Source organism: Diorhabda carinulata, chromosome 6 (assembly GCF_026250575.1).
Source record: "Diorhabda carinulata isolate Delta chromosome 6, icDioCari1.1, whole genome shotgun sequence".
In the NCBI taxonomy this organism is placed as follows: Eukaryota; Metazoa; Arthropoda; class Insecta; order Coleoptera; family Chrysomelidae; genus Diorhabda; species Diorhabda carinulata.
In genome coordinates, this window is record NC_079465.1 from 3,420,100 (window position 1) to 3,442,450 (window position 22,351).

Below are 22,351 nucleotides of genomic sequence, written 5' to 3' on the forward strand. Positions count from 1 at the left end.
TGTTAGTTTCGAAATTGTAAATGGTGACTTATTTCGTCATGTTTTCATGAAAGATCTCTTCGGCCTAAATTATTTAATGAAATTTACTTCATCTATAAACGTTTGCTAATATATAACGCTTCTTATATCAAATGGAACGATACAATATATATATTTCAATCGTTGTAGGTTTTATATGGAACGTACCCATTTCATATGATCTATATATATTTCCATCTGTTTAATGTCAATATTGTGGGTAAGTCTAAAGATAAACAACTAAAATTCACTATAAATATATATATAAAAGTACCAAAGTATAAAAAGAAGAACAAGCGTGCATTTTTTAATGCTTCTCTTGATAAATGATGGCTACAGTCTCTCATGAAATAAATGATTTGCTTAACACAATACCTGATTATATTCAAAAAGTAAAATGTGATACAAACAAATTGTAAGTACTAATACATTATCTTTTTAATTATTTTTTTAATGAAACATGGTTTCAGTACTGCACCATTCAAATGCGCCGTAAAATCATGCCCAAATAAATTTGAAAAATTTGATGAAAATTCATTTTCTCCTTATAAATTTCATAAATTCCCTGTTATTAAAAAACTTCGTAAATTGTGGAAATTAAAATGTGGTTTGCAAAAATATGATCATGTGAAAGGGTTGATGGTTTGTTCGGTTCATTTTAACCTAGATGATTATATTAGAAACTATAAGGAAGAATTCAATAATCCAAATTTCAAAAGGCAATTAAGCTCGAGTGCTGTACCTAAACTTAAATTAGGATCAAATCAATATAAAAATTTTGATATTAGTGACAGTGATTATGATACAGACATGGATAATTATCAAGATATAGCACAATCTACAAATAGTACAAACCAAGTAAGGCTTAGCTATAAAATAAGGCTTATCTTCAACTGAATTGTCTTAGGTACTTGAATCTGATATTGTTTTGAAAAATGGTCCATTAGATTTAAATGAAGTACGACGTGAAGTTGATCTCAATAAAGAATTAGAAGAAACTAGTAGAGGTTTAGAAAATGAATTAAAAAGTTGTGAAAATAAGTTGAACGCTATTAATAAATCAATACGTACTGCTAGGGTGAGTAAATTTATTCATAATTGTATTATTAAATTTCATTATTAATATTGATTTCATTGAAGAAATTCACCTTGTTAAGTATTTGTTCCTCTATTTTTTATTTAATCCAGAGCAATTGTTATAGCAAATTGATTACCTGCTTTCTCATTTAATAATGAACAAAAAACAACATAAAAACTTATACATAAAAAGTTATATCCTTAAATATGGAAGAACTGTCGTTTATGTAGGAGCTTTCCTCTTTCTTCTTCTTTAAACCAATCACCACAATGCCAGGCCTGCAGAGGAGGAACTCAAATATCAGGATCCTCCTCACAATAAAAAAAATTCCTCATCCCACCCAAAATATATAGTTTTATCTCAGAAGTTTCCTTCTCATTTTCAGTCCATGTTTTTTACCTGCTTTTTGTTGTATTTAATTATCTTTCTAACTTATTCAATTAACAAAGTTCTTCTCTTAGGATTTTCGGGTCATTTATATAATATTTTAGATAAAAGCTATCCACTTGAAAAAAAGAAATAGAGCAGAAGATGATATTTTACGAAATATATTCAGTAATGCTCAGATCAATTTGCTATTAGGTAAAAAGGCTGTTTGGTCGAATGATGATTTAGCTACAGCGTTCACAATAAGACACATGGGTTCTAAGAAATGTTATTTATATATGAAAAATGTTTTGAAAATACCGCTACCATCATTATCTTGCGTTCAGAAATGGGCCGCTACACAAGCCCAAAGTATGTGATAATTTTATTTCAATAAAGTTTAAAATAATTTTTGTTTTTATTTGAATGAAAACCTTTTTTCATTTGAAACTTTGGGATCAAATTTCATTTGGTTCATAACGTCATTAGTGGATAAAATAAAAATTTGGAATCAGATTCTACTTACCCTTTATTTCAAAATCTACCCTATGCCGAGGATCGCTTTTCCCTGGGGGTGAACAATTTTTCATTGAATATAAGTGTAGAAATCGATAAATTGATTAATTCTAAGTAACTTTCGTTCTTCAAACTTTTTTTTTTTGTCGAGAAATTGTCGAGTTTCAGGTAAAAAACCACATTTCTAGAGTGTTTTTCGCGACTAAGTGGAAAAATATGCACCTAATCTAACCTAACCTAACTTAACCTGTGAAAACCAGAATTGTAGCTTATAAAAATGCATTGTTCGTGGAAAACTTATAGAAACTTTTTTAAAGTCCTTCAAAAAACCTTTATTTTTTTAAAAAGTTCCTAGCATTAAAACTAAGCGAGTTATGAAGAAAATAATGTCGATTCCCATTTTTTCGTTGCAAAAAAATAGTTATATCACACGTTCTTCCACTCCATTTGACAAAAATAGTTGAAACTTTACAATTCGCTTTAAGGCCGCTTGACATGATGCAATACAAGCATATATATGGACAGTGGAAGCCGTTCCGACTAAGGAAGACAGAACATAGAGATATTACCAATAGAGTAGGCATGCCTACATTTATGTATTTCTCTCTTTATTTTGTTGCGTACGGCGCATGCGTGTCTCTGATTCAACGGGCAACGGTAAAGTGTGACACGCAATCTAATCAACGCGCATGCGCCATTAGACAAAGACAGCAATAGATAAATTATTATTTCTCTCACTTTCTATCGGCCAGACGCTCCCACTTGTGGGTGCCTATAGCATGCCCACTCCATCTGTAATATCTCTATGAGACAGAATGACAACGATCCTCTGAGGTTCCAGCTCGGTTCTGCGCATTCTCAAGCATGCGCAGTATAGATAAAGTGCCTAGAACGAAGGAGAAAATGAATATGGGCACCGTAACGTAAGGACGTTTTTACCTATACTGACTGTCTATATAAGAGTATTATATATATGAATGCAAGACGCAATATTTCTTGATCTAAAGCACGCGCAGATGAAGTTCATCTGATTGCTTCATGCAAGATCTTGACATTATCGGTTTTGTGTCATTTTTATTGCGTGCAAGTTGCAATCTAGTTACTTTTGGCTCAACTTCGTAAAACTTAGCTTTGGTATTTTCATTGTTGAAATCATAAAAAACGTCCCTACAATATTCATTTTTTCTCTCGTTCTCATCAGATAAAATTTGAGGTTAGGAATTTGTTTACTTTTACTATTTACAGAGACTTGCATGCAATTTCTTGCACATGGTATTGAATTATGTCAAGCGGCCTTTATTCATGTTCTAATATAATAAAAAATGAGCATGAAGTGAGAAAATTATTTACTTTGCGTGAACGCACGCAAACTTGTGTATAAATCCATCAGGGATTAGAGGGAAAGAAGTTGTAACCAAACTTTTAATGACAATGTTTATTTATCAAGAATAAAATACAAATTTTTAAAAACTATTATAAAATCCAGTCTTTTTTTCAAATATTTTTATCCTAACTAGAAACAAATAAAGCACAATACAAACTTATAACTGTCGAAACGATAAATTCTTAAATAAAGATTCAATATAACAAAACTGAAACATCTGTTAGACTCTTGAAATACAAAAAGTGTTCCTAACCTAATTTTAAAATTGCATATTGGTGATTAATGGTTCAAGTACAAAAAAAGTGTTTATAAAGGTGCGATTTCATGTTGACGCTGGCCTGGAGCATTCCTTTTGCATGAAATCTCAGATTATTTGAACTCATTTAATTATACTTAAATCAGATGTATGCTGCACCAACTTTTCTTTTTCGAAAATATTAAAAGATTGAAGATATATTTACTTGTTTTTTGATAATTGCTTACTGATTAACATCGTAGTTAAGATTTAGGAATTTTAGTTTTGTATTGATTAGTGCCTTTTGGGTTAGAATACAATGAACTTTATTCCATACGACTCACTATATCGAAGTGAGGACAGATGAGCTGATATTATCATATAACATAACATAACCTCATTCGACGCTATAAGCCAGTGTCGGGCAACATGAAATTGTACCCTAATGAAATATTGAAACCATTATTCACTTTATTTATTTTGAAATCATAATGATACCAAAAAGTCTTCTCAATGTTTTCGCGTTTGGAAGTAACATTATATTTTCATTTTAAAACGAAAATTAGTTAATAATGAAAATAAAAATATATATTCAGAGTTACCTACAAATATGACTATTTTTGGTAACAGATATGGTAACAATTATATCTATAATAAATAACTAGACCAGGGTCGGTAATTTTCGAAACAAAAAAAATAATAGTAGGATGAAAACTATTGGAAAAGAAGGAGAATATAATGAAAATGGAGGAAAATTATTTAAGGGCGATGTGAGGTCTGAAAATGGAAAGGTGTGGGTACATGTCCTATAGAAAAAAGTTAAATAGCAAAGTTTTAGGTAAAATAAGAAGATCTATAACTTTTGTATTTACACTTTTATCATATAACTCAAAATTTATATCAAAATGAAAAATATTTTAAATCAAATAAATTACATGTTTGTGTTTAGGGGAATAAAAGATTTCGTGATAAAAAATGTTTTTTGTAAAAGATAAAAACAAAATCTAAAAACTTTGTTATTTCAATTTTTCACATAAATTTTGAGGTTATTTGAAAAAAGTGTAATACAAAAGTTGTAGATCTTTTTATTATCTACAACTTTGCTATTTAACTATTTTTCAAAGGACTTGTAGTTTGAAATAAACCGTTTTTATCATTTTTACCCTGGTCTAAGCCTCAACTGAAAGGTCATAAAAAATAATAAGTACCTAATGCGTAGTAATCACTGTGCTTAAGCACTTTTATCAACATTTTGCATCTCTTACAGAAAAATATATGAATTACATCTGTAGTAACTTGTTAATGTGAATAATAGTGAGCAATCATTATTTATTAAAAGTCATACAAAAATATGGCAAGAATCTATCTTTGGAGACTCAATTATGTACTTTCCAATTTTTTATTGACAAAATTATTCAATCCCAAACTTTGAATTAGACAAATAAAAACTGCTTTCATATATTTTTTAAACTTGTTAAAAAATTATATTTTGGGAGATTTATGTAGTAAGATACAAAAGCAAGTTATTGAATGTGCTTTTGTATTCTCAAAACTATTTATCCTTTTTATAGATATGTCTACGTATTATTAAAAATATAAATTTCGACAAACACAGTTTTCTCTATGTTTGTGTGATATAGTTTATAAAATATTGCGGATAATACTCTCCATCAAAATATTTAACATAAGTCTCCCCATTATGGACGAGAGCAGTATCAAATCCATAGTCAGGTAGAAAAATTTCACCGGGAACTGTCTGAATATTCTGAGTAAGTACCTGTGTTAAGAACATGGTCCTGAACAACCCGTTATTTTTAGAAGAGTGTTTGTTAGCCAAATATGGGCTTGTTGAGAAATAAACTCCGGGTCCGAATTTGAAACGTTCACCAAATCTCCAATCGAAATTGAAACTACATATCGACTCGACATTCTCTCTGCTTGTATCGTGGAAAAGTGATTTGATTGAGTATTGTCCTCTTTGTTCAAAATCATAAGCTTTTATTCGAAATTTTGCATATAATATTGGATTTTGAACCCTGTACACACCTTGAATCGCACTGAAATATGGAGTTCCATACCCAAGTTGTGATTGAACAACATGATATTCTGTAGTAGATGGGTGAAGTTGTACTACTTTGAATTTTTCGTGTCTCAAATCCATTGGTATCCAAGAATTTGGAAGTAAATATTCCAATTGTTCCACTAACATATTAACTATTTTGATTGGGAAAACTTATGTATACGTAGTTTCGAATAAACAATAGACTATCATTTACTAGAGATAAACATTTAGGAATTTGCTAATTAGACACTTTCAAAAAATGTATCGTGATTCTCCAATGTTTTCTATTGACATTTGTCAATCTTTATATCATAGATAAAACAAATTTGACCTATTTATTTATGTGGTTGTTGATGTTAGAGAATACCAATTATTTCAAAGAATTTTTAAACTTATTTATTTCTGCTTTTATAATGATCCAGCAATTTTTTTCCTTTGATATAAACCAAAGAAAATCATTTTTGACAAAAGCATGGTTTGTTGCAAAACCGATTTTATTGTTTTGTCGGTGCAAACGGCTCTAAAAAGGAAAAATTAAAGACAAAGGATATAAAATTTAAGTGCTCACACTTTTGTTATTGTTTAATAAATTTTTATATTTTATCAAACTCTTATCAACTTCCGACGTCATACGTACCAACCTTGTCCGCCACCTCCCCTATCCTGTCATTTTCTACTTTTTATTAAGTTTGGCAACCGAAGAAATGGAGCATGGATATCCATAACGCTAACTTTTCGTCTGTTAAGATATTTCATTTTGTAGAATTCTTATGTAAATTAAAGTAATTAGGACCACGTATTCAATAGCTAATGCAAAGACATCCAGTTCCATTGTATTTACTTAGATCCATAGTTATTTAAAATATTCTAATCGAAATTTGTATTCTAATTGTTAAAAATTAATAGTGTCACCTAATGTAATGTATATAGAAAGTATAATTGTTACTAACGCTATCTATACCTATGAACCAATTTCTCTATATCAAATATTGTCTTAATTATCACTAATTGGTCAATTAATTCTTTGATTTGTTAATTGATTCAAGTATTGTCATCAGAGGTCAAAAAAGCAAAACTTCGAATTGATTGGTCAACAGGAAGTTAGTTGAAAATTGGTTATAAAATTTATACCATACAGTATAAGGTGTGATATTTCATTGTACCATTTTGAATGTTAGAATCTCAAATCCATGATAATAGAAATCTTATTAATAGTATTATTACTTTTAACTCATAACAAATTTTTATAGACTAAAAATAACAATTTTGTGATTTATTACCAATTTAAATAACCCAACTTTTTCTTTAGTTATTGATATTTAATATATTTTATATTAAATTGAAAGTATGTTTTTACATCTTTTAGTCACAAATTAAAAACGTATATGTAAACTTATACCCATCATCAATTTTTAAGTTACAATAATAATCATATTCCGAACTAATCAGGTTTCTCGATCAGAGAACTAAAGTTAAACATTCTTGTTCATAATCTTCACAATTTTAGAAATAAACTACCAAGTTTTTAAATAATTTTTATTATTAACTACATAAAAAATTACTGTTCTTTAACTTCCCTAAGACGTCTGACGGCAGATCTAACTGATGCTGCGGCGGTAGTAGAGTATACCCAAGCTCCTCCTGCTACAGTCCTCTTGCACCGTTTGCAAGACCAGATACCAACACAACTCCTTTTCATTGCGTCTTTACCACAGAAACTGCAGGAATATTTAGCGTGCTGTGTTATTTCCATTTTTTTTACCATTTTACGTAAAGAAGCACCATAACGGGTACCGTATTTACCTGTGATTCCAACTTTCTTTGTACGTTTGGCCATTTTGTTGATTTGGAACCTTTAATAACAATACGTGTAAGCAAATTTTAGATTAGATTTATTTTAAGATATATAAACAAACGAAAAGAACTCACCTATTAGATTCAACACGTGCACAACAATTGGTGTATAGATAATGAAAGAATGATGGTTGACTAAATGACAGAATAAGTCAGTCTAGTCAGTTAAGCCAACCAACTAATTTGTAAATCACTATCTTCATATAAAAGTATACACGATTAGTTAATGAATTATTATATGAAATTTTAAGGTTTTTCCAAAATATAGCAATAATCTGTTATTTATTTATTGATCAACATTTACTGTTGTATATTAAGCCATCTTATTTTAGAGATAAAACTGGAACAAAAAAAGAAGAAGATTAAGATTTATTATTTTAATGTCAAAATTAAAAACTAGGATGGACTTGTAACACCACATTTTTAGCGAATAGTATTTAAGTGAAAGTTTAAATAATTATCCACATCTAATGCAATAAAAAATTGATTTGATATTTATTATATAATTCTGTATTTATTATTTTAATAATTTTATAGTTGTGCTAATAACGATTTAAAATGGCTTTAAATGTAATTTTAAGAAATACGCTACCTCTAGGAAGATGTGTGAGTGCGAATTTAGTCAGAAATAGTTCAAGGCAATTTTGTATGGGACAACCAGCATTAAATAAAAAAGAGTAAGTACTTTATTTTACATTTTATTCGCTTCACGTTATATTAATTCGTTTCAGAATAGAAATTACGTTTGTCAAAGCAAATGGAACTAAAATAAAAACAAAAGCTAAAGTTGGTGAAAATATTTTGGACGTTGTCATTAATAATCACATAGATATAGATGGTTTTGGTGCTTGTGAAGGCACTTTAACTTGTTCGACTTGCCACCTTATTTTTAAACAAGAAAACTTTGATAGTTTGCCCCCAGCAACAGACGAAGAATTAGATATGCTCGACTTAGCCTACGATTTAACAGACACCTCTAGATTAGGTTGTCAGGTCTATTTAGATGAAAAATGTGATGGAATGGAACTCAAAGTGCCAGCAACTGTACATGATGCAAGGACAAATTAATATAACTAGTTTTATATGTGTACTGTAATTTTATGCATAATATTTGTTTTTGTATCATATTAGTTTATTATTAAAAGCTTAATATCAATTGGAAAAATTTAGTTTTTATAATTTTAACCTGTTCTGTTACGTAACGCGAAAGAGAAAATCCGTTTGTTATTAAGAAATATAAACCACACGTTGTTATTACATATTTTTCACAAAGCACAGAATTCTTATGTAAATGCTGCACTAAAATCCCGTAATGAACCTGTTCATCCTTAGCGCTAGTGTCATCATTTCTTGTTTCAATAAGATTAATTTTTTACAAATTGTATCCGACAATTTATTTTCTTCATCATTAATAATTAGCTATTCGTTGTTTGTGCAATTTCTCATAAAGTTATTTTGATTCGAACATTTTCAGTATAATTTTCGTCATTATTGCTTTCTAGTCCATCCACTGTAAGCGCTGTATTCATGATTTAAACCAAACAAGTGGAATAACTCCGCACATTAGTTATGCTATGTGTCAAAACATAACCTGAAAATGCGTAAATCATAATGCTAATCAAATATATATAAAAAAATTTACTGTGATATTACAATAAAACAATGTATCTAAGCCATTTACTTTATTCTTTAACTCTAAAAAATGGTAAGCTGTGCATACGAGATATTCGTATATTTCAAATATTCAATTTGTAGGCGTTAAACACTTTTCTAATCAAGCCACAAAATTGGGTAGTAAAGTGAACAAATGTGTTAAAAGAGTGTTAGGACAACCCACTTCCGATACGCACCCTCATATTTTAAATGAAGGTGAAGTTACACCTATGATAACTAAATTTGAATACCAATCAAGAAGATGTAAATTTATGGATGCTATTACAAAGTTTACTTTCAAGAATTGTTTAAAATCTAAAGATCACTTAGTAAGATCCAAATAATATTGTTGAAATTAATTATTACTTTTTATATATATATTTTTAGGTTGTTATACCAGCAGCTTCTAAACAGTATATGTCTGATAAAATTCCTTATGTTTTCCGTCAAAATACAGAATTTCTCTATTTAACGGGCTGTTTAGAGCCTGATTGTTGTGTTGTTCTTACTTCAGACAGTAGTGGTAATTTCTCCACCACTTTATTCACTAGAGACAAAGATGAACACGCCGAACTTTGGGATGGTCCTAGAACTCATCCTGAAGACGCTAATAATTTCTTTGGAGTAAACGAAAGTTTACCTATGAGTGAACTTGATAAATTTATATTTTCTTTCCAGAAATCCAAAAAAAATTTAAACTTGTGGTAAGTAACGATTTATAACGAACAAAGACAAATATGTAGCTAAATTTATATAGTTAATTTCAGGTACGATTTCTTAACGCCTGTTCAGAGAAACGTGCATTTGAGCGTGAAAAATTTCATGGACGAAACTGGTAATAAACATTGGGAAAACCCTAAGCCATTATTACACAAATTGAGATTGTATAAAAGCCCTTCGGAGATTGCTTTAATGCAAAAGGCGTGCGATATCACTGCTCAAGCTTTCATGGATACAATATCTGTATCTAGACCAGGTTAATAAACAGCTATATCAATAAAAATTATTACAAGGTGTCTGAGAAAAGTAACAAGACTGATTTTCAATATGAGGAAATTTATATTATCACCAATTACCACCAAAACTTTTTGTATTTCTACTACATTTGTAATGAAATGAGCAAGATATTCAGCATTGTAACTGTTGTTTTTAGTCATAACGTACCCCACAATAATTGTTTGAGGTTGTGAAATTAATAATGGATCCATTTTTGCGGTTACTCCAACTATCGCATTGTAGGTGGAGATTTTGGCACACTTTTAGTTATAAATGTCCAAACGTTGGATGTTTTAGGGTAATTCCTCAGTCTTTGCACCTTTTATAAATATCCAACCCATTGGGCATTTGCCTGGCTAAAATCACTAGTCTTAAAAAGTCTAATAAATTAATTAATTGGCAATACTCAATCAATAATTTATGTAAATTTCCTGTTGAAAAATAACCACTGCTCTATTTAGTTGAGATTTTTATTGGGGGGCAATGGAAGAGGCAATAGACATAAAGTTGTCCGTAGTTTTGTCAGTCATAACTTTTCTAACACACCTTGTAGTACTGTTTGTAACTTTTGATTTTCAGGTATTGCCGAAAATCATTTATTCGCTAAATTCGACTACGAATGTCGTTTAAGGGGTGCTGAATATTTAGCTTATCCCCCAGTAATCGCAGGAGGTACTAGAGCTACTACTATACATTATATTAATAACAACCAAGTGGTAGATGCTGGGGAAATGGTACTTATGGATGGAGGTAAACTATACTAGTTCCAAATATTGATATTTTACTGCTATTAGTTTCAAATTTTTTATTTCAGGATGTGAATTACATGGTTATGCTAGCGATATAACACGTACTTGGCCGATCAGTGGGAAATTTACAGAAGAGCAACGTCTCATATACGAAGTAGTCTATGACGTTAATAAAGAACTGATTGAAATGTGTAATAAATTTCCATCTCTAGACATGTTATTCGAAAGTATGTGTTATTTATTAGGTAAAAGGTTACAGGAAGTTGGATTATTAGGTGCCCAACCGTCAAGTCCCTATTTAATGAAAGTAAGTTTAAGTGCCTGATTAGTTTCTTGAAGGACATTGACCTTTGGTAGTTTTAAGTGAGGTACGATGGGGCCTATGTACTCAACAGTCATTGATCCTCTACAATTCCACTATGAACTGGGAAAAGAAGAATAACATAACCAAATGAACTAACCTAGAATTCATCGATGTTGAAAAATTTATAGGTTATATTTGTGACTTCACTGCATGTCTTAATAACTTTATTTAATTCTATTTGAGGTATCTACCTGTTTTTAGAATGGATTGATTGCTTTTTGACAGGACAGCTCATTGTGAGCCTTTACTTCCTCGGCAATTCTCCTCCAGACTTGTTCTTCATTATCATTCCCCATCCTCCCACAGTCTTTGTAAACTTGATCTGATATGCCTTTTTGTCTACTGCTTTATATTGTGGCATCAATGATTCTCTTAGGCATCTGTTATCCTCCAATTTTTTAATGTGGCCAAATGATCTCAACCTTTGGGCTTTAATGAATCTGATCATATTTTCATGCCTAGTATTTCATCGATTTCTCTATTATTTCGGATTCTCCAGTGTGCTTTATTCATTCTAATTTTTTTCTATATCCTTCTGATAAGTTTTCTCTCAAAGATTCGTAAAGTTTCTTGATATTTGTGTCACCACCCAACTTCATTGCTAAGTTAATTGAATTGAATTAAAACAAAATATTTTGGATGTAGACATCGTAGATGTACAAATCAAATCTGGAAAATACATTAACAGTACAATAAACACAGCAAACTTAGTTATGTATTAAAACCTATATCAGATTAACTACTACTAGAGGCAGGGGCGTATTACACTCTGGTGAAACTACTATTACTACCACTGGCACTACGGCCCTCAAAGAGCCTTGGCCTCATCTAACACATTCCTACAGTCATCACGGTTCAACGCTCGACATCTCCACCCCCTCACACCTAACTCCCATAGATCCTCTTCAACATCGTCCAGCCATTACCCAGGCAGTCACCGACTCTCAGGCTTCTGCCGGTACCCCCGCTCGTCAGGCATACGCTCCAAGTGGCCTAGCCACCTGAGTCTGGTCCTCTTGACTTCTGTCATAAGGCTGGGGTCTTCATAGAGCCAGTAGAGGCGTTCCTCGTGGCTGTTTAAAACTCAGGTTTCGCTCCAGATCAGATTTTTCGTTCTCCAATTCAGTAAATGTGACTTTAACAGTCATTGGAGACTGAAGTATGTTCTATTCCCCGCTTTCACACAGTCTCTTATTTCTATTGAATTGTCATTATATTCGGTCACTAGCGATTCCATTCTGATAAAAGCAGAGAGTATGTATTACGCCTTTGAAAAGTACCACTGTTGTTTAAACAAAAACTATGAATTCGAGATGTATATAACTTTTAGGCTGCTTATCAGTTATGTCCACATCACGTCTCTCATTACCTAGGAATGGATATTCATGATACTCCTACTGTTACAAGAAATATGCAAGTAGAACCTGGAATGATCATAACTATTGAACCAGGTTAGTTGTGTTAATTATAAATACCGTTATATTTTAGTTACACTAGTAAAGTTTATATTTTAATACTAAAAAAAGTCTCTGTGTCTAAAAATGTACTTATGTGGTAAATTAAATGGATTTTCATATGCAAAAAACATTTTAAATGATTAAAATAGCTGAAATTACGTGAAAACATATGTCCATTGATTTGTTTCTTATTTATAGGAATCTATATAAATGAAAATAACAAATTACTGCCTAAAAAATATCGTGGTATCGGTGTACGGATAGAAGACGATGTTTTAATAACCGTAAATGGTCCAGTTGTACTAAGTAGAAAATGTCCCAAATATATTGACGATATTGAAAGATTATCAAGTGAAAACCAGTGAATTTCCATATGTAAAGGTCAATTTTTGTAAATATAATGTATTGAAACTTTTTTCAATGTATTATTTACTTTTTAAATTATGTTTTATTTGTTATAAAATAGATATTGAATAACTATTTTTTACATAAATGCAAATTAAGAACATTATGTGCGTACTGACAACAAAAAAATGAAATATATCTGGAGAAAAACGACATTAAATATTACTTCCACTGCTGCAGTGATAAATCATTTTTATAATTCGTTTCAATTCATTTATTACATTCTAATAAAATCTGTGATCATCTGCTTTAACAAAATAATTATGTATACCGTCCTTGTGACAAGTGACATCCTTCATCTATCAAATGTGAAACGCGTCAGTACTAAGGGTATGTTTAGTTTTGAACATAAACCTGCAACTAAAAAACATCCTGAAACAATACATTGGTTCCATTCAGCAGACAAAACCGTTGTGCGACTGTTGTAAAGCCATAGCGGAATCGTTCGCTGCAAACTCAACACGTTGTGGAAGTGGATTATGTTTTGTGATCAAACGTCAAGTTGTAACCTTACTTGGAAGAAAAATGATTGAATTCGTTTATCAAGATAAGATAAATGAATTGGGGAACTGCTTGAATTAATCTAATTTCGATAAAATACTTATGAATAAATTTTTTTTCCAATTTACAAATTGCTACATAGAACTATCGTACAATATTTGAGATTCTATGCAAAAGATGATCAGCAAAATGAGGTTTTAAATAATGACATTAAATTGTAATTTACTGACTAGTTAAGCTACAAATTAAAATACGGTAAAAAGCGACGAATAAATACACTTTTTGACAAGATTTGATTGAAGAAATAATAATTATTAATGATGTACAAATACTATGTTTTCCTTGCTAACTTTCCTACGTTACTTTTTCCCTCTAGTTACATTTTTTGTTTCTATTTTATGTATAGAATATTTGATCTTTGTTTATAAAACTAAAGTTTCTGTTTTTAATTTTTTTACATCCTCAGTTTTCCATTGAAATCTTTCGGCTCACAAATTAGAGTAATATTTATCTATGTTATAAGTAGGTAAACGATACGTATAAACCACATCCTAATAAAATAAAAAAGAAGAAGTTTTATTTTTGAAGTAACCTGTAAATTTTTATTGTTAGTTTAATGTTTTTATTATCTAATATAAATAAACCTACAACTTATCTAGCATTTTTAATTTGCTTAACAGCTTTTATAGGTGACACCGCGGTGAGTTATAGCAGATTACAAGTTTTTCAAGCGTTATTTGATAATGCCACTCATTTTTTAATTGGTGGTTTATCTTGGTCGATAGTTTGTTTCCATTCCAGATATGTTAGCGCTACAGGAAAAATAATAGAAATATTTACATGTAGTTTGTTATCTTCTATTATAGATTTGGATCATTTTATTGAAGCAAAATCATTAAATTTGAAGGCAAGAACTTTATAATAATAATAATTGTATGATTTACAAGTGAATTATTCTATTTCAGGATGCTACAAACTTAAAAAGGAGACCATTCCTTCATTGCTCGACGTTTCCATTTCTATTATGCATTTTAATTCTTATAATAAGTTATTTTTCGGAAATTGTTGTGTTAAAAAGATTTGGGTTTATTTTATTAACAGCATTTGGTAGTCATCATACAAGAGATGCGACAAGAAGAGGGTATTGGTTTTATCCATTCGGCTCAACGGTACCAGTACCCTATATAATGTACATAGGAATTATCACTGTTTTACCTTTTTTCATAAAAATTTTCAATGAAAATTTAAGTATACCAAATAAATTTGTAGATATGACTGTGATATAAAGTTATGCATTCATTATTTGTAAAGAAAAAATAAAGTGACAGGTGTACTTGTTTTTATTTCTTACAAATTTACACATCCTCTTTTGTAATTATTGAAAACATATATCTAAAACCAGGTAGTAATTAGTTTTAACGGTAAAAAAAATCGTTAAATTTGTGATAAGATACTTTGTTTTGAATATACAGGGTGTTTTTGAAATCATGCGACAAAATTCTGGAGGTGAATACTAATTTTACCCCCATATAATGTAAAAGGAATATTGAACAATACCCATGGTTAGTCCTTTGTGAATGCATGAAAGTTACAGAATTTCCAGATTCTAGCATGATTGAAATTTTAGAAAACTCAATTTCAGTCACTACTTTTTAAGGGTGATGCTCATATCTCAAAAAGGGGTGGACTAAGGAAATTTTTTTATAAGAAATCCCCATCTTAATTTCATACGAGTAATCACCTGAATTTTGTCCTATAAATTTAGAAGCATCCTGTATATAAAAAATGTTATTCTAACATCAAAATTTGTTTACTAAAACATCAAGGAGCAATTAAGCGTGGATCCACGGGGGAACCTCCCCCCAAATCCCTAAGAGGTCTGTTGCAAACAATATAAACTGGCAATTTTGATTTGCTTGGCTCTTTTGCTTTACTTTAGTTTATATGCTCTTTATTGGCCTTTATATAAATACACCCACAAAAGTAATAATATCAGGAATTTATCTGGTTTAAAACGTTTTCAACTCTCAAATTGTATATACAAATATTCAAAGCAGTATTAGGTTATAATTGTGTTAATGTCTTAATACAGTTTTATTCTTTGTAAATAGTGTTTTGATCGGAAGCTATTCTATTGTCAATTTCCTAAAATATTAGTACCTTTTAAATATTTAAGAGTTCTCCCAAAAGTCGGGCTTGTATCCGCTTCTGGGTGCAAGACAACATACCAGGATTTAGTTAAATATTAAGGACTAATTTATATAGGAAATAATTTTAATAATAATCAATAATTTTACATTCCTGCGGCAATAAAATGAAAATTAAATAACTTCTCAATATGCCGATTACAGAACGTCATTTGTCATTTGTCAGTATTGTTTGAGTCTTTAGGTTGTTTCTTGTTAATTGAAAAACTGCTTGACTTTTCTTGGAGCTCACTGATTTCTAAATCTTTTTAGGTGTTTACATTATTGGTATATAATGATTGTCGAGGATATCTATCGTGTAATTTCTACTCTTCGTATCGAAAGTTATCTATGGCGGTAGCCAACGTTCCAATATACATACTCTAGTTTTTGGATAAAATTAAAATTCGAAAGTTGCTTATCTCTTAAACTTTTATTTTTATATCGTTCGTATAATTGCATACATCGTTATTCATAACAATTATTCTTTATTTGTCTTTATAAATACAGTGTCCCCTGACAGATAAATCAAATAATTGTATAACTAGTTGCGAACCTATACTTACCACAGAACACAAATTTAAAAAATGATACATGAATGTTCGTTTAGTGGATGTGACAGACAAAGATTCCAACTGAATCAAATGATAATTTGTTGATTTAACCACAGAAATAAATGAATAATAAGTGATAGAAGTCATAACTGTGATTATCTAATTAAGCTAATTATATAACAACAATCCGGTGAGACGGAGCATTGCCTTTTATTATCAGGAGTGTATTGTTCTTCTCATATGTCAATGGATTGGATAGATTTTTTTAGAGTATTTGTGAGAATCATCATTCAAACCAACTTAGAAAATACATTTTGCTATTAAAAACTTATAATATGTAATAACCTTCAAAAATCCTACAATCTGGCAACAATGCATTTTTATTTAGTTCGAGACATTTTCAAAATCACAGTGGAAGATATATCATAGTAAAATTCCTGTCATACTTATTGTTTATATTATTTGATACCGCGTTTTTTTGTTTTTTATAAAATGAGTTTAATTTTCTTCAATTTACTCTCTATGTGTTGCTGTACCGTGTTTTTCAACATTGGAACAGAGCTTTATAATAATTTTTAAATGACAAGTGACATATCAATTAACCAATATAAAAAAGAAGATTTTACATTATATATTAGTTCTATGGCCAGCTTAGTTCTAGATTACTACATATTTTCTCATTTTTTTTTAAATAGTGTACGGAATACATATTTGAGAATGTAAAGTTATTATATATCCAATTATTATATGAGGCACTTTTAGTTCAACACTTTAGGGCACTTTTTTAAGTTGGAGGTTTTATAAACAAATCTAATACTACGCATGCGTCGATGGGGGGAGGAGATTTAGCGATTTATTAACAAAAAATGAGATGAAACAATTACATTTTGATAAGGAATATCAATTATATTATATATTGGTATTAGAAATGCCAACATGCTGCGTATATTTATGAGGATATATTTTTGTTTATAATAAATTTAAATGTCCTAATCATATAAAACCCTATAAACCAGTTGGCTCACGTAGGTTGCCACGTCATGAATCACTCCCTTAATATATACCCTTCTTACAATTCAAAAAACTTTTACCTATCAATCACAGTTTCAATACAGCTGGTAGTTACAGATAACCATTCTATAATCGCTTGTAAACAGTAGAGTGTGCTTTGAAACGCCGGTAACGGAGGTGTTTTGGTAGGGAACGAAACAACGACATTGGCGAGATACCGACACGCCTCGCCAATAGTTCACAGCATTATGGCAACTAAACTACCAATGATCGTCGATGGGTACGTGAAGGGTCGAAATTTGTAACAGAGTACACTTTTGGATGATAATTATATAGGATGCCGTAGCAACGGAAGTTGAATGAATTTATTATCCAAATTCAGAAAATTTACTTAACGAGTATATTTATATATACCAATACCCATATAATTTCGGTATTCAGATATACCTATTGATCGTAAATTAAACAAAAATAAACATAGTAACGAAAAATTATTTTTAAACGAAGTAATAAAAAAAAGGAAACCGGAAACTGTATGCTAAGTTTACCAAATCAGTGGCGTAGCGTGGATAAATATTGACGTGAGCAAGTTGCATCCAAGGTTATTAGAATAATAGAAGGTTTGTGACAATAACAAGATGCGCAGTAGACAAGTGATGTCAACGGTTCTTCGCAGCAGTTAGAAATATATTCGTTTGTATAGCCAGATCAGCAAGAGATAAAACACATCCTCATACCTCGAACATAATGTTAGTGAGGTTCTGTTTGACATAAAAATATAAACAAAACAAAAATGTAAAGATAATGACGTAGCTGGTGTTCTAGCAGCTGATCGTTTGTTTACAAAAACGTGCGCATGTCACAAACCTTCTATTATTCTAGGAACCTTGGTTAGGTTAGGTTAGGTTTGCATGCTTTAACATACGACGTATCTAGGGGCCGTTCAAGTATTAAGTAAGCAGATTTACTATGATTATAGACCACTGATGAATAATTTGAGGGCTTTCCATTGCCCAAAACCGACTATTCTGTTTATTCACATATCCATTCGAATGAAAATGTGCCTCGTGACTCATTAGGATTTTTCCATGACAGCTCGTGTGTCCACCGAATCTTAAATGGAAATTCTTGTGCAAAATTGTTCTTTGAAAACCAAGCTCCCGAGTACGACGTCGAATTGTGGTTGATGGATTGTTTCGAACCACTTTGCCTCGTATCTACTTCACGACTGTCAAATATGAACTGTCAACACTAACGTTTACCAAAATGGCGGCGAAACAAAGTATGTATTCCTTCCGGACAGACACCTTGTACATTTGAAAAAGATTTTAACTCGAATAATTCAATTAGTTACCCAAATTCTTTGGTTTTTTCTGATTCTCTAGTAAGATTTTCAATTAATTTTCAGTGCTCCAATTAATTCCGTTTCCGGTATAAACGTCATCAGCATTACGTCCATTTTGTAGTGCAGGACTCGTTCCAAAAGGCTCTAAAAGGTGCTTCGCGATAGATATATTTGAAAAAGTAATTATTAAATAAACAAAGTAACTACAACATCGATAAAACTATATACAAAACGTGAAACTAGACTAAAAGTCGCGTGTGCCGAATCACTAGGAGTAGCGTAGCTCCGCTGAGATGTTGTCTCGCCTGGATTCATGTAAGTGTGTTGGTTTTTTCTAGCTGGTGTATCGGAGAGGACAATATAAAGATTATAAAAGAAAGTTGATTTGGAATTTCCAAAAGAAGGTAGTTTGTAATTCCCGAGGCCGAAGGATTATTGTTTTATTGAGGTTCTGAGAAATTTGTATCTGTATTAAGCGTTCGATTAAGAAATAGCGAGACCTGTGGCTGAAATTAACTAGGGGCTCACTTCAAAATCAAAATCAGCTTAAACTTTTTAAAATGTAATATACCTATTAGATGGTACGATTTCAGTGGCGTTGCGATTTGGATTTGGCTTAATTAGACCAAAATAAATCGAAAATGTAGAATGAAATTTTTCGATATCTCGATTCGTTTTCGAGATATCGATACTTGAAGTTATAATCAAACGGCAGTTTAAAATTGGCTTTATTGAACAGATGGCGTTCAATACTTCGTTTCAAATGAATATTTTATCACTTCAAATTCAATATGAATCTTGTAATTCAATGAAAAAAAGATTTTTTATTTAATTTTTATATTATTTACACTGATACTACAAAATTATATTGAAACAAAAACAGATTAGGTTAGATTAGGTTAGGTTAGGTTAGGTTAGGTTGGGTTAGGTTAGGTTATGTTAGATTATGTTAGGTTGGGTTAGGTTGGGCTAGGTTGGGTTAGATTAGGTTGATATATACAAATATTGAATAAAAATAAATTTTTCCAACTTCAAGTATCGATATCTCGAAAACGAAACGAGATATCGAAAAATTTTATTCCTCATTTTCGACTTATTTTGGGCCGATTTACAAAATGGCGCCACGGAAATCGTACTCGTGCCATAAATTATAAGTAAAAATAAATTAAATTTGTGGAAAAAATGGAAATTTTGCTATGGATCCAATATTGCTTTTAAAATAAATGATCAAATTAGTAATTTTGCGGGGCCCTTAACTGCCCAGGAGCTGGGGCTCTAGCCACCCACTAGACACTCCCTAAATCTGAGACTACCTGTATGATGTATTTGATTGACGTCTTGGTCAATCGGTTGGACTAAAATGGTAGTAACGAGCACGACCATGACGTACGGGGGTTAAGTAGTTAGTTTGGATTTTTTGGTTTCTCTATTCCATTCGATTAACCGACGTTTCGGATAACAGGGTTTCGAATAAACGACGATTTATGTACTTTGTTTTACTTTTCTTGTTTCATTTAATTCAACTGGTGCTGCTTAGAGTTAGAGTCACGTCAATGCTCTCCTAACCTAACCTTACCTAACCTAACCTAACTATTCTTAAATTAAAAGGCATTTTTTTAAATACTTTGAACCTAATACTAAAAATGCACTCATTCTTAGAAAAAAATAATTTTTTTTATCAATTTTTGTTCAATATTTTATATTATATTGAACATTTGTTGGTTTTGGAAAATCTTAGATGTTGATGATGGTTGGATTCGACACGTGTGCACGTGTCTGAAAAATGACAGAATCCTAAAAGTGACGTTTCATAAAAGACATAAACTTACCTTCTGTGTAAACTGACATAAAATCAAGTCAGACGTTTTTCGATGAAATTTTCACAAATACGCCATTCTCTCATGGGTATAAAATGACAACTGTCACTTTTCTATAAAAGCCAAAAATTGACAACTCAAATTGACGAGCCACACCTCCTAGCGGTGACTGATGAAATTTACAGTAATGTCGTTGGTTGGTTTCGAATAATTATTTAGAATATGATGAATTTTGACTTGTATCACTATTCTGCCAACGGAGCGAACTGTTGTACTTAGTTTTTATTTATTTATAAATTAAATATATTTATTTTATACCTATGACGTCTCGCAATATGGCGGCCTCACAGAAATGTTTAAATTACCAATAAAATTTGTGGATTTTTATTAATTTTTTTCTCTCTATATATAAATTATAATAAAAGTTGTATATAAAATTGCTTTTCCACAAGTACCACATTGGTAGCTTTTTGCTTTATGCACTGGGAAACACGTCATAAGTAAATGAAGCGATTTTATTTTGTTTCTGTTTTAAACCTTGTTTTCGTCGCGAGATTTTTTCGAAAAAGTAATATTTAGGGTAGTTTTTAATCGTTTCCTACCCCCCGAATACAATTTCACGTTTCTTACAAAAAAATCTAAGAAAAATTGGGAAAAAACATCGTATAAGCATTGAAAACGGCCATTTTCGTACAAAAGCGATGACGTCACATCAGTATTATATAGTCCTAACCTATCTGATACATTTTTAAACAATTTATGACGATAAGTTTTAATTTTTTCATACGTTTTTCATATAAATTATCATGATGATTAAATGACACACACACACATGTATATATCCGCCCATCCACCCATACCGCCCATGGTTATCGCGTCCCGCCTATTTTGTCGATTCAGCGACATTCGCAGCCTCCCAGATTTCCCGGACGGTTCTTATACATAACGACGGATAGTGGATTACTTTCATTTCATCGCGCGAAAGAAAAACAAAAAAAAACAATAAATAAATCTCTTATTTTTGTTTTGCTCACTCGGTATGATTTGTATACTAGAAAACTACTAGTTGATTTTTCTCGTCATTTTCGGTGTATCAAGTCGCGAGTTGCGTGTTTTGGTGTGGTGATTTTTCTTTTCTCAGAAACGTAAGTAAATTTTCACAAATCACTTTATGTTCGAGCAGTAATTTAGTTTTCAATTCAGATTTAGGTAGGTAAATAAAATATATTTAGTAACCTTTTTTATAGGTTAGAAATTTATGTCAATCACAGCTACTAAATTACGAGGAGTGATTGAAAAATAACTTGTTTTAATTGTTTTAAGAACGATTTTGATTTATTCTTCAAAGTTATAATGTTTTCATCTACTCTGGCTTGATTTTCTCAAAAGGTAGGCCATTACCCAATATCATTTTAATAAAAATATTACAGAAAAACTAAAATTTTTTACTACGAGCCGCCAATTAGTTCTTGAAAGTATTTATTGGTATTATTATAACTTTATTTATTTGAAAGATGCTAACTAGGAGCTCCACAACAAATATATTCATATAAAATACAGAAATTCGTTACTTCTGAAGGGAATAACCGTTTGTAAGGACTGTTTGTTCCATTTTTATCCATTTTCAACTGTTTTTAAGGTTAAGATAAGCACTTCTTTCAGTCTAGATGTCTTGTTCTGAGGATTCAGATATATTTTTAAGTACTTAAGAGTCATGTGAACGCTGCACTAGACGTTGAACAAAACTAGTACTCGGACATTGCTATTCAGTTCGATTTTTAGTGTTAAAACCGTTAAGTC

General features: G+C 30.8%; 7 protein-coding genes across 7 annotated transcripts in view; 5 read left to right on the forward strand and 2 right to left on the reverse strand.

The window, feature by feature from the left end:
* Window positions 1-218: 218 nt before the first annotated feature.
* LOC130894724 (uncharacterized) lies at window positions 219-1,872 on the forward strand. Its single transcript, XM_057801689.1, has 4 exons — window positions 219-433; window positions 489-876; window positions 926-1,096; window positions 1,588-1,872. Exons 1-4 carry the CDS (start codon window positions 345-347, stop codon window positions 1,840-1,842), a joined length of 903 nt encoding a protein of 300 aa, XP_057657672.1. The 5' UTR covers window positions 219-344; the 3' UTR covers window positions 1,843-1,872.
* Window positions 1,873-5,071: 3,199 nt separating this feature from the next.
* On the reverse strand, window positions 5,072-5,945 carry LOC130894729 (protein mono-ADP-ribosyltransferase PARP11-like). The gene has a single exon (XM_057801696.1). It carries the CDS (start codon window positions 5,804-5,806, stop codon window positions 5,219-5,221), a length of 588 nt encoding a protein of 195 aa, XP_057657679.1. The 5' UTR covers window positions 5,807-5,945; the 3' UTR covers window positions 5,072-5,218.
* A 1,236-nt stretch (window positions 5,946-7,181) lies between these two features.
* On the reverse strand, window positions 7,182-7,677 carry LOC130894737 (60S ribosomal protein L37a). The gene is made up of 2 exons (XM_057801705.1): window positions 7,589-7,677; window positions 7,182-7,512 (listed from the first exon to the last, which is right to left on the reverse strand). The coding sequence occupies exon 2, from the start codon at window positions 7,494-7,496 to the stop codon at window positions 7,218-7,220; it is 279 nt and encodes a 92-aa protein (XP_057657688.1). The 5' UTR covers window positions 7,497-7,512; window positions 7,589-7,677; the 3' UTR covers window positions 7,182-7,217.
* A 227-nt stretch (window positions 7,678-7,904) lies between these two features.
* On the forward strand, window positions 7,905-8,678 carry LOC130894735 (adrenodoxin-like protein 2, mitochondrial). Its single transcript, XM_057801703.1, has 2 exons — window positions 7,905-8,190; window positions 8,245-8,678. The coding sequence occupies exons 1-2, from the start codon at window positions 8,072-8,074 to the stop codon at window positions 8,579-8,581; spliced, it is 456 nt and encodes a 151-aa protein (XP_057657686.1). The 5' UTR covers window positions 7,905-8,071; the 3' UTR covers window positions 8,582-8,678.
* Window positions 8,679-9,071: 393 nt separating this feature from the next.
* LOC130894717 (xaa-Pro aminopeptidase 3) lies at window positions 9,072-13,147 on the forward strand. The gene is made up of 8 exons (XM_057801676.1): window positions 9,072-9,218; window positions 9,269-9,495; window positions 9,554-9,870; window positions 9,934-10,142; window positions 10,742-10,912; window positions 10,977-11,218; window positions 12,606-12,726; window positions 12,931-13,147. Exons 1-8 carry the CDS (start codon window positions 9,176-9,178, stop codon window positions 13,095-13,097), a joined length of 1,497 nt encoding a protein of 498 aa, XP_057657659.1. The 5' UTR covers window positions 9,072-9,175; the 3' UTR covers window positions 13,098-13,147.
* Window positions 13,148-14,238: 1,091 nt separating this feature from the next.
* On the forward strand, window positions 14,239-14,970 carry LOC130894728 (transmembrane protein 267). Its single transcript, XM_057801695.1, has 2 exons — window positions 14,239-14,545; window positions 14,604-14,970. Exons 1-2 carry the CDS (start codon window positions 14,255-14,257, stop codon window positions 14,922-14,924), a joined length of 612 nt encoding a protein of 203 aa, XP_057657678.1. The 5' UTR covers window positions 14,239-14,254; the 3' UTR covers window positions 14,925-14,970.
* A 6,418-nt stretch (window positions 14,971-21,388) lies between these two features.
* Window positions 21,389-22,351, forward strand: part of LOC130894714 (single-minded homolog 2) — a 49,754-nt gene continuing 48,791 nt past the window's right edge. The window contains exon 1 of the mRNA XM_057801672.1: window positions 21,389-21,696. The gene's annotated coding sequence lies outside the window, so the exon portion shown is untranslated. The remainder of the gene's footprint in view (window positions 21,697-22,351) is intronic.

Bases quoted from the DNA above. Each gene is read 5' to 3' on its own strand.
- LOC130894728 (XM_057801695.1), top strand. From the start codon at position 14,255: ATGTTTTTATTATCTAATATAAATAAACCTACAACTTATCTAGCATTT. The intron at 14,546-14,603 runs GCAAGAACTTTA...ATTCTATTTCAG, and splicing joins CAAAATCATTAAATTTGAAG to GATGCTACAAACTTAAAAAG.
- LOC130894724 (XM_057801689.1), top strand. From the start codon at position 345: ATGATGGCTACAGTCTCTCATGAAATAAATGATTTGCTTAACACAATA. The intron at 877-925 runs GTAAGGCTTAGC...GAATTGTCTTAG, and splicing joins CTACAAATAGTACAAACCAA to GTACTTGAATCTGATATTGT. The intron at 1,097-1,587 runs GTGAGTAAATTT...ATAATATTTTAG, and splicing joins AATCAATACGTACTGCTAGG to ATAAAAGCTATCCACTTGAA.
- LOC130894735 (XM_057801703.1), top strand. From the start codon at position 8,072: ATGGCTTTAAATGTAATTTTAAGAAATACGCTACCTCTAGGAAGATGT. The intron at 8,191-8,244 runs GTAAGTACTTTA...AATTCGTTTCAG, and splicing joins CCAGCATTAAATAAAAAAGA to AATAGAAATTACGTTTGTCA.
- LOC130894729 (XM_057801696.1), bottom strand. From the start codon at position 5,806: ATGTTAGTGGAACAATTGGAATATTTACTTCCAAATTCTTGGATACCA.
- LOC130894717 (XM_057801676.1), top strand. From the start codon at position 9,176: ATGTATCTAAGCCATTTACTTTATTCTTTAACTCTAAAAAATG. The intron at 9,219-9,268 runs GTAAGCTGTGCA...TTCAATTTGTAG, and splicing joins TTCTTTAACTCTAAAAAATG to GCGTTAAACACTTTTCTAAT. The intron at 11,219-12,605 runs GTAAGTTTAAGT...TATAACTTTTAG, and splicing joins CAAGTCCCTATTTAATGAAA to GCTGCTTATCAGTTATGTCC.
- LOC130894737 (XM_057801705.1), bottom strand. From the start codon at position 7,496: ATGGCCAAACGTACAAAGAAAGTTGGAATCACAGGTAAATACGGTACC.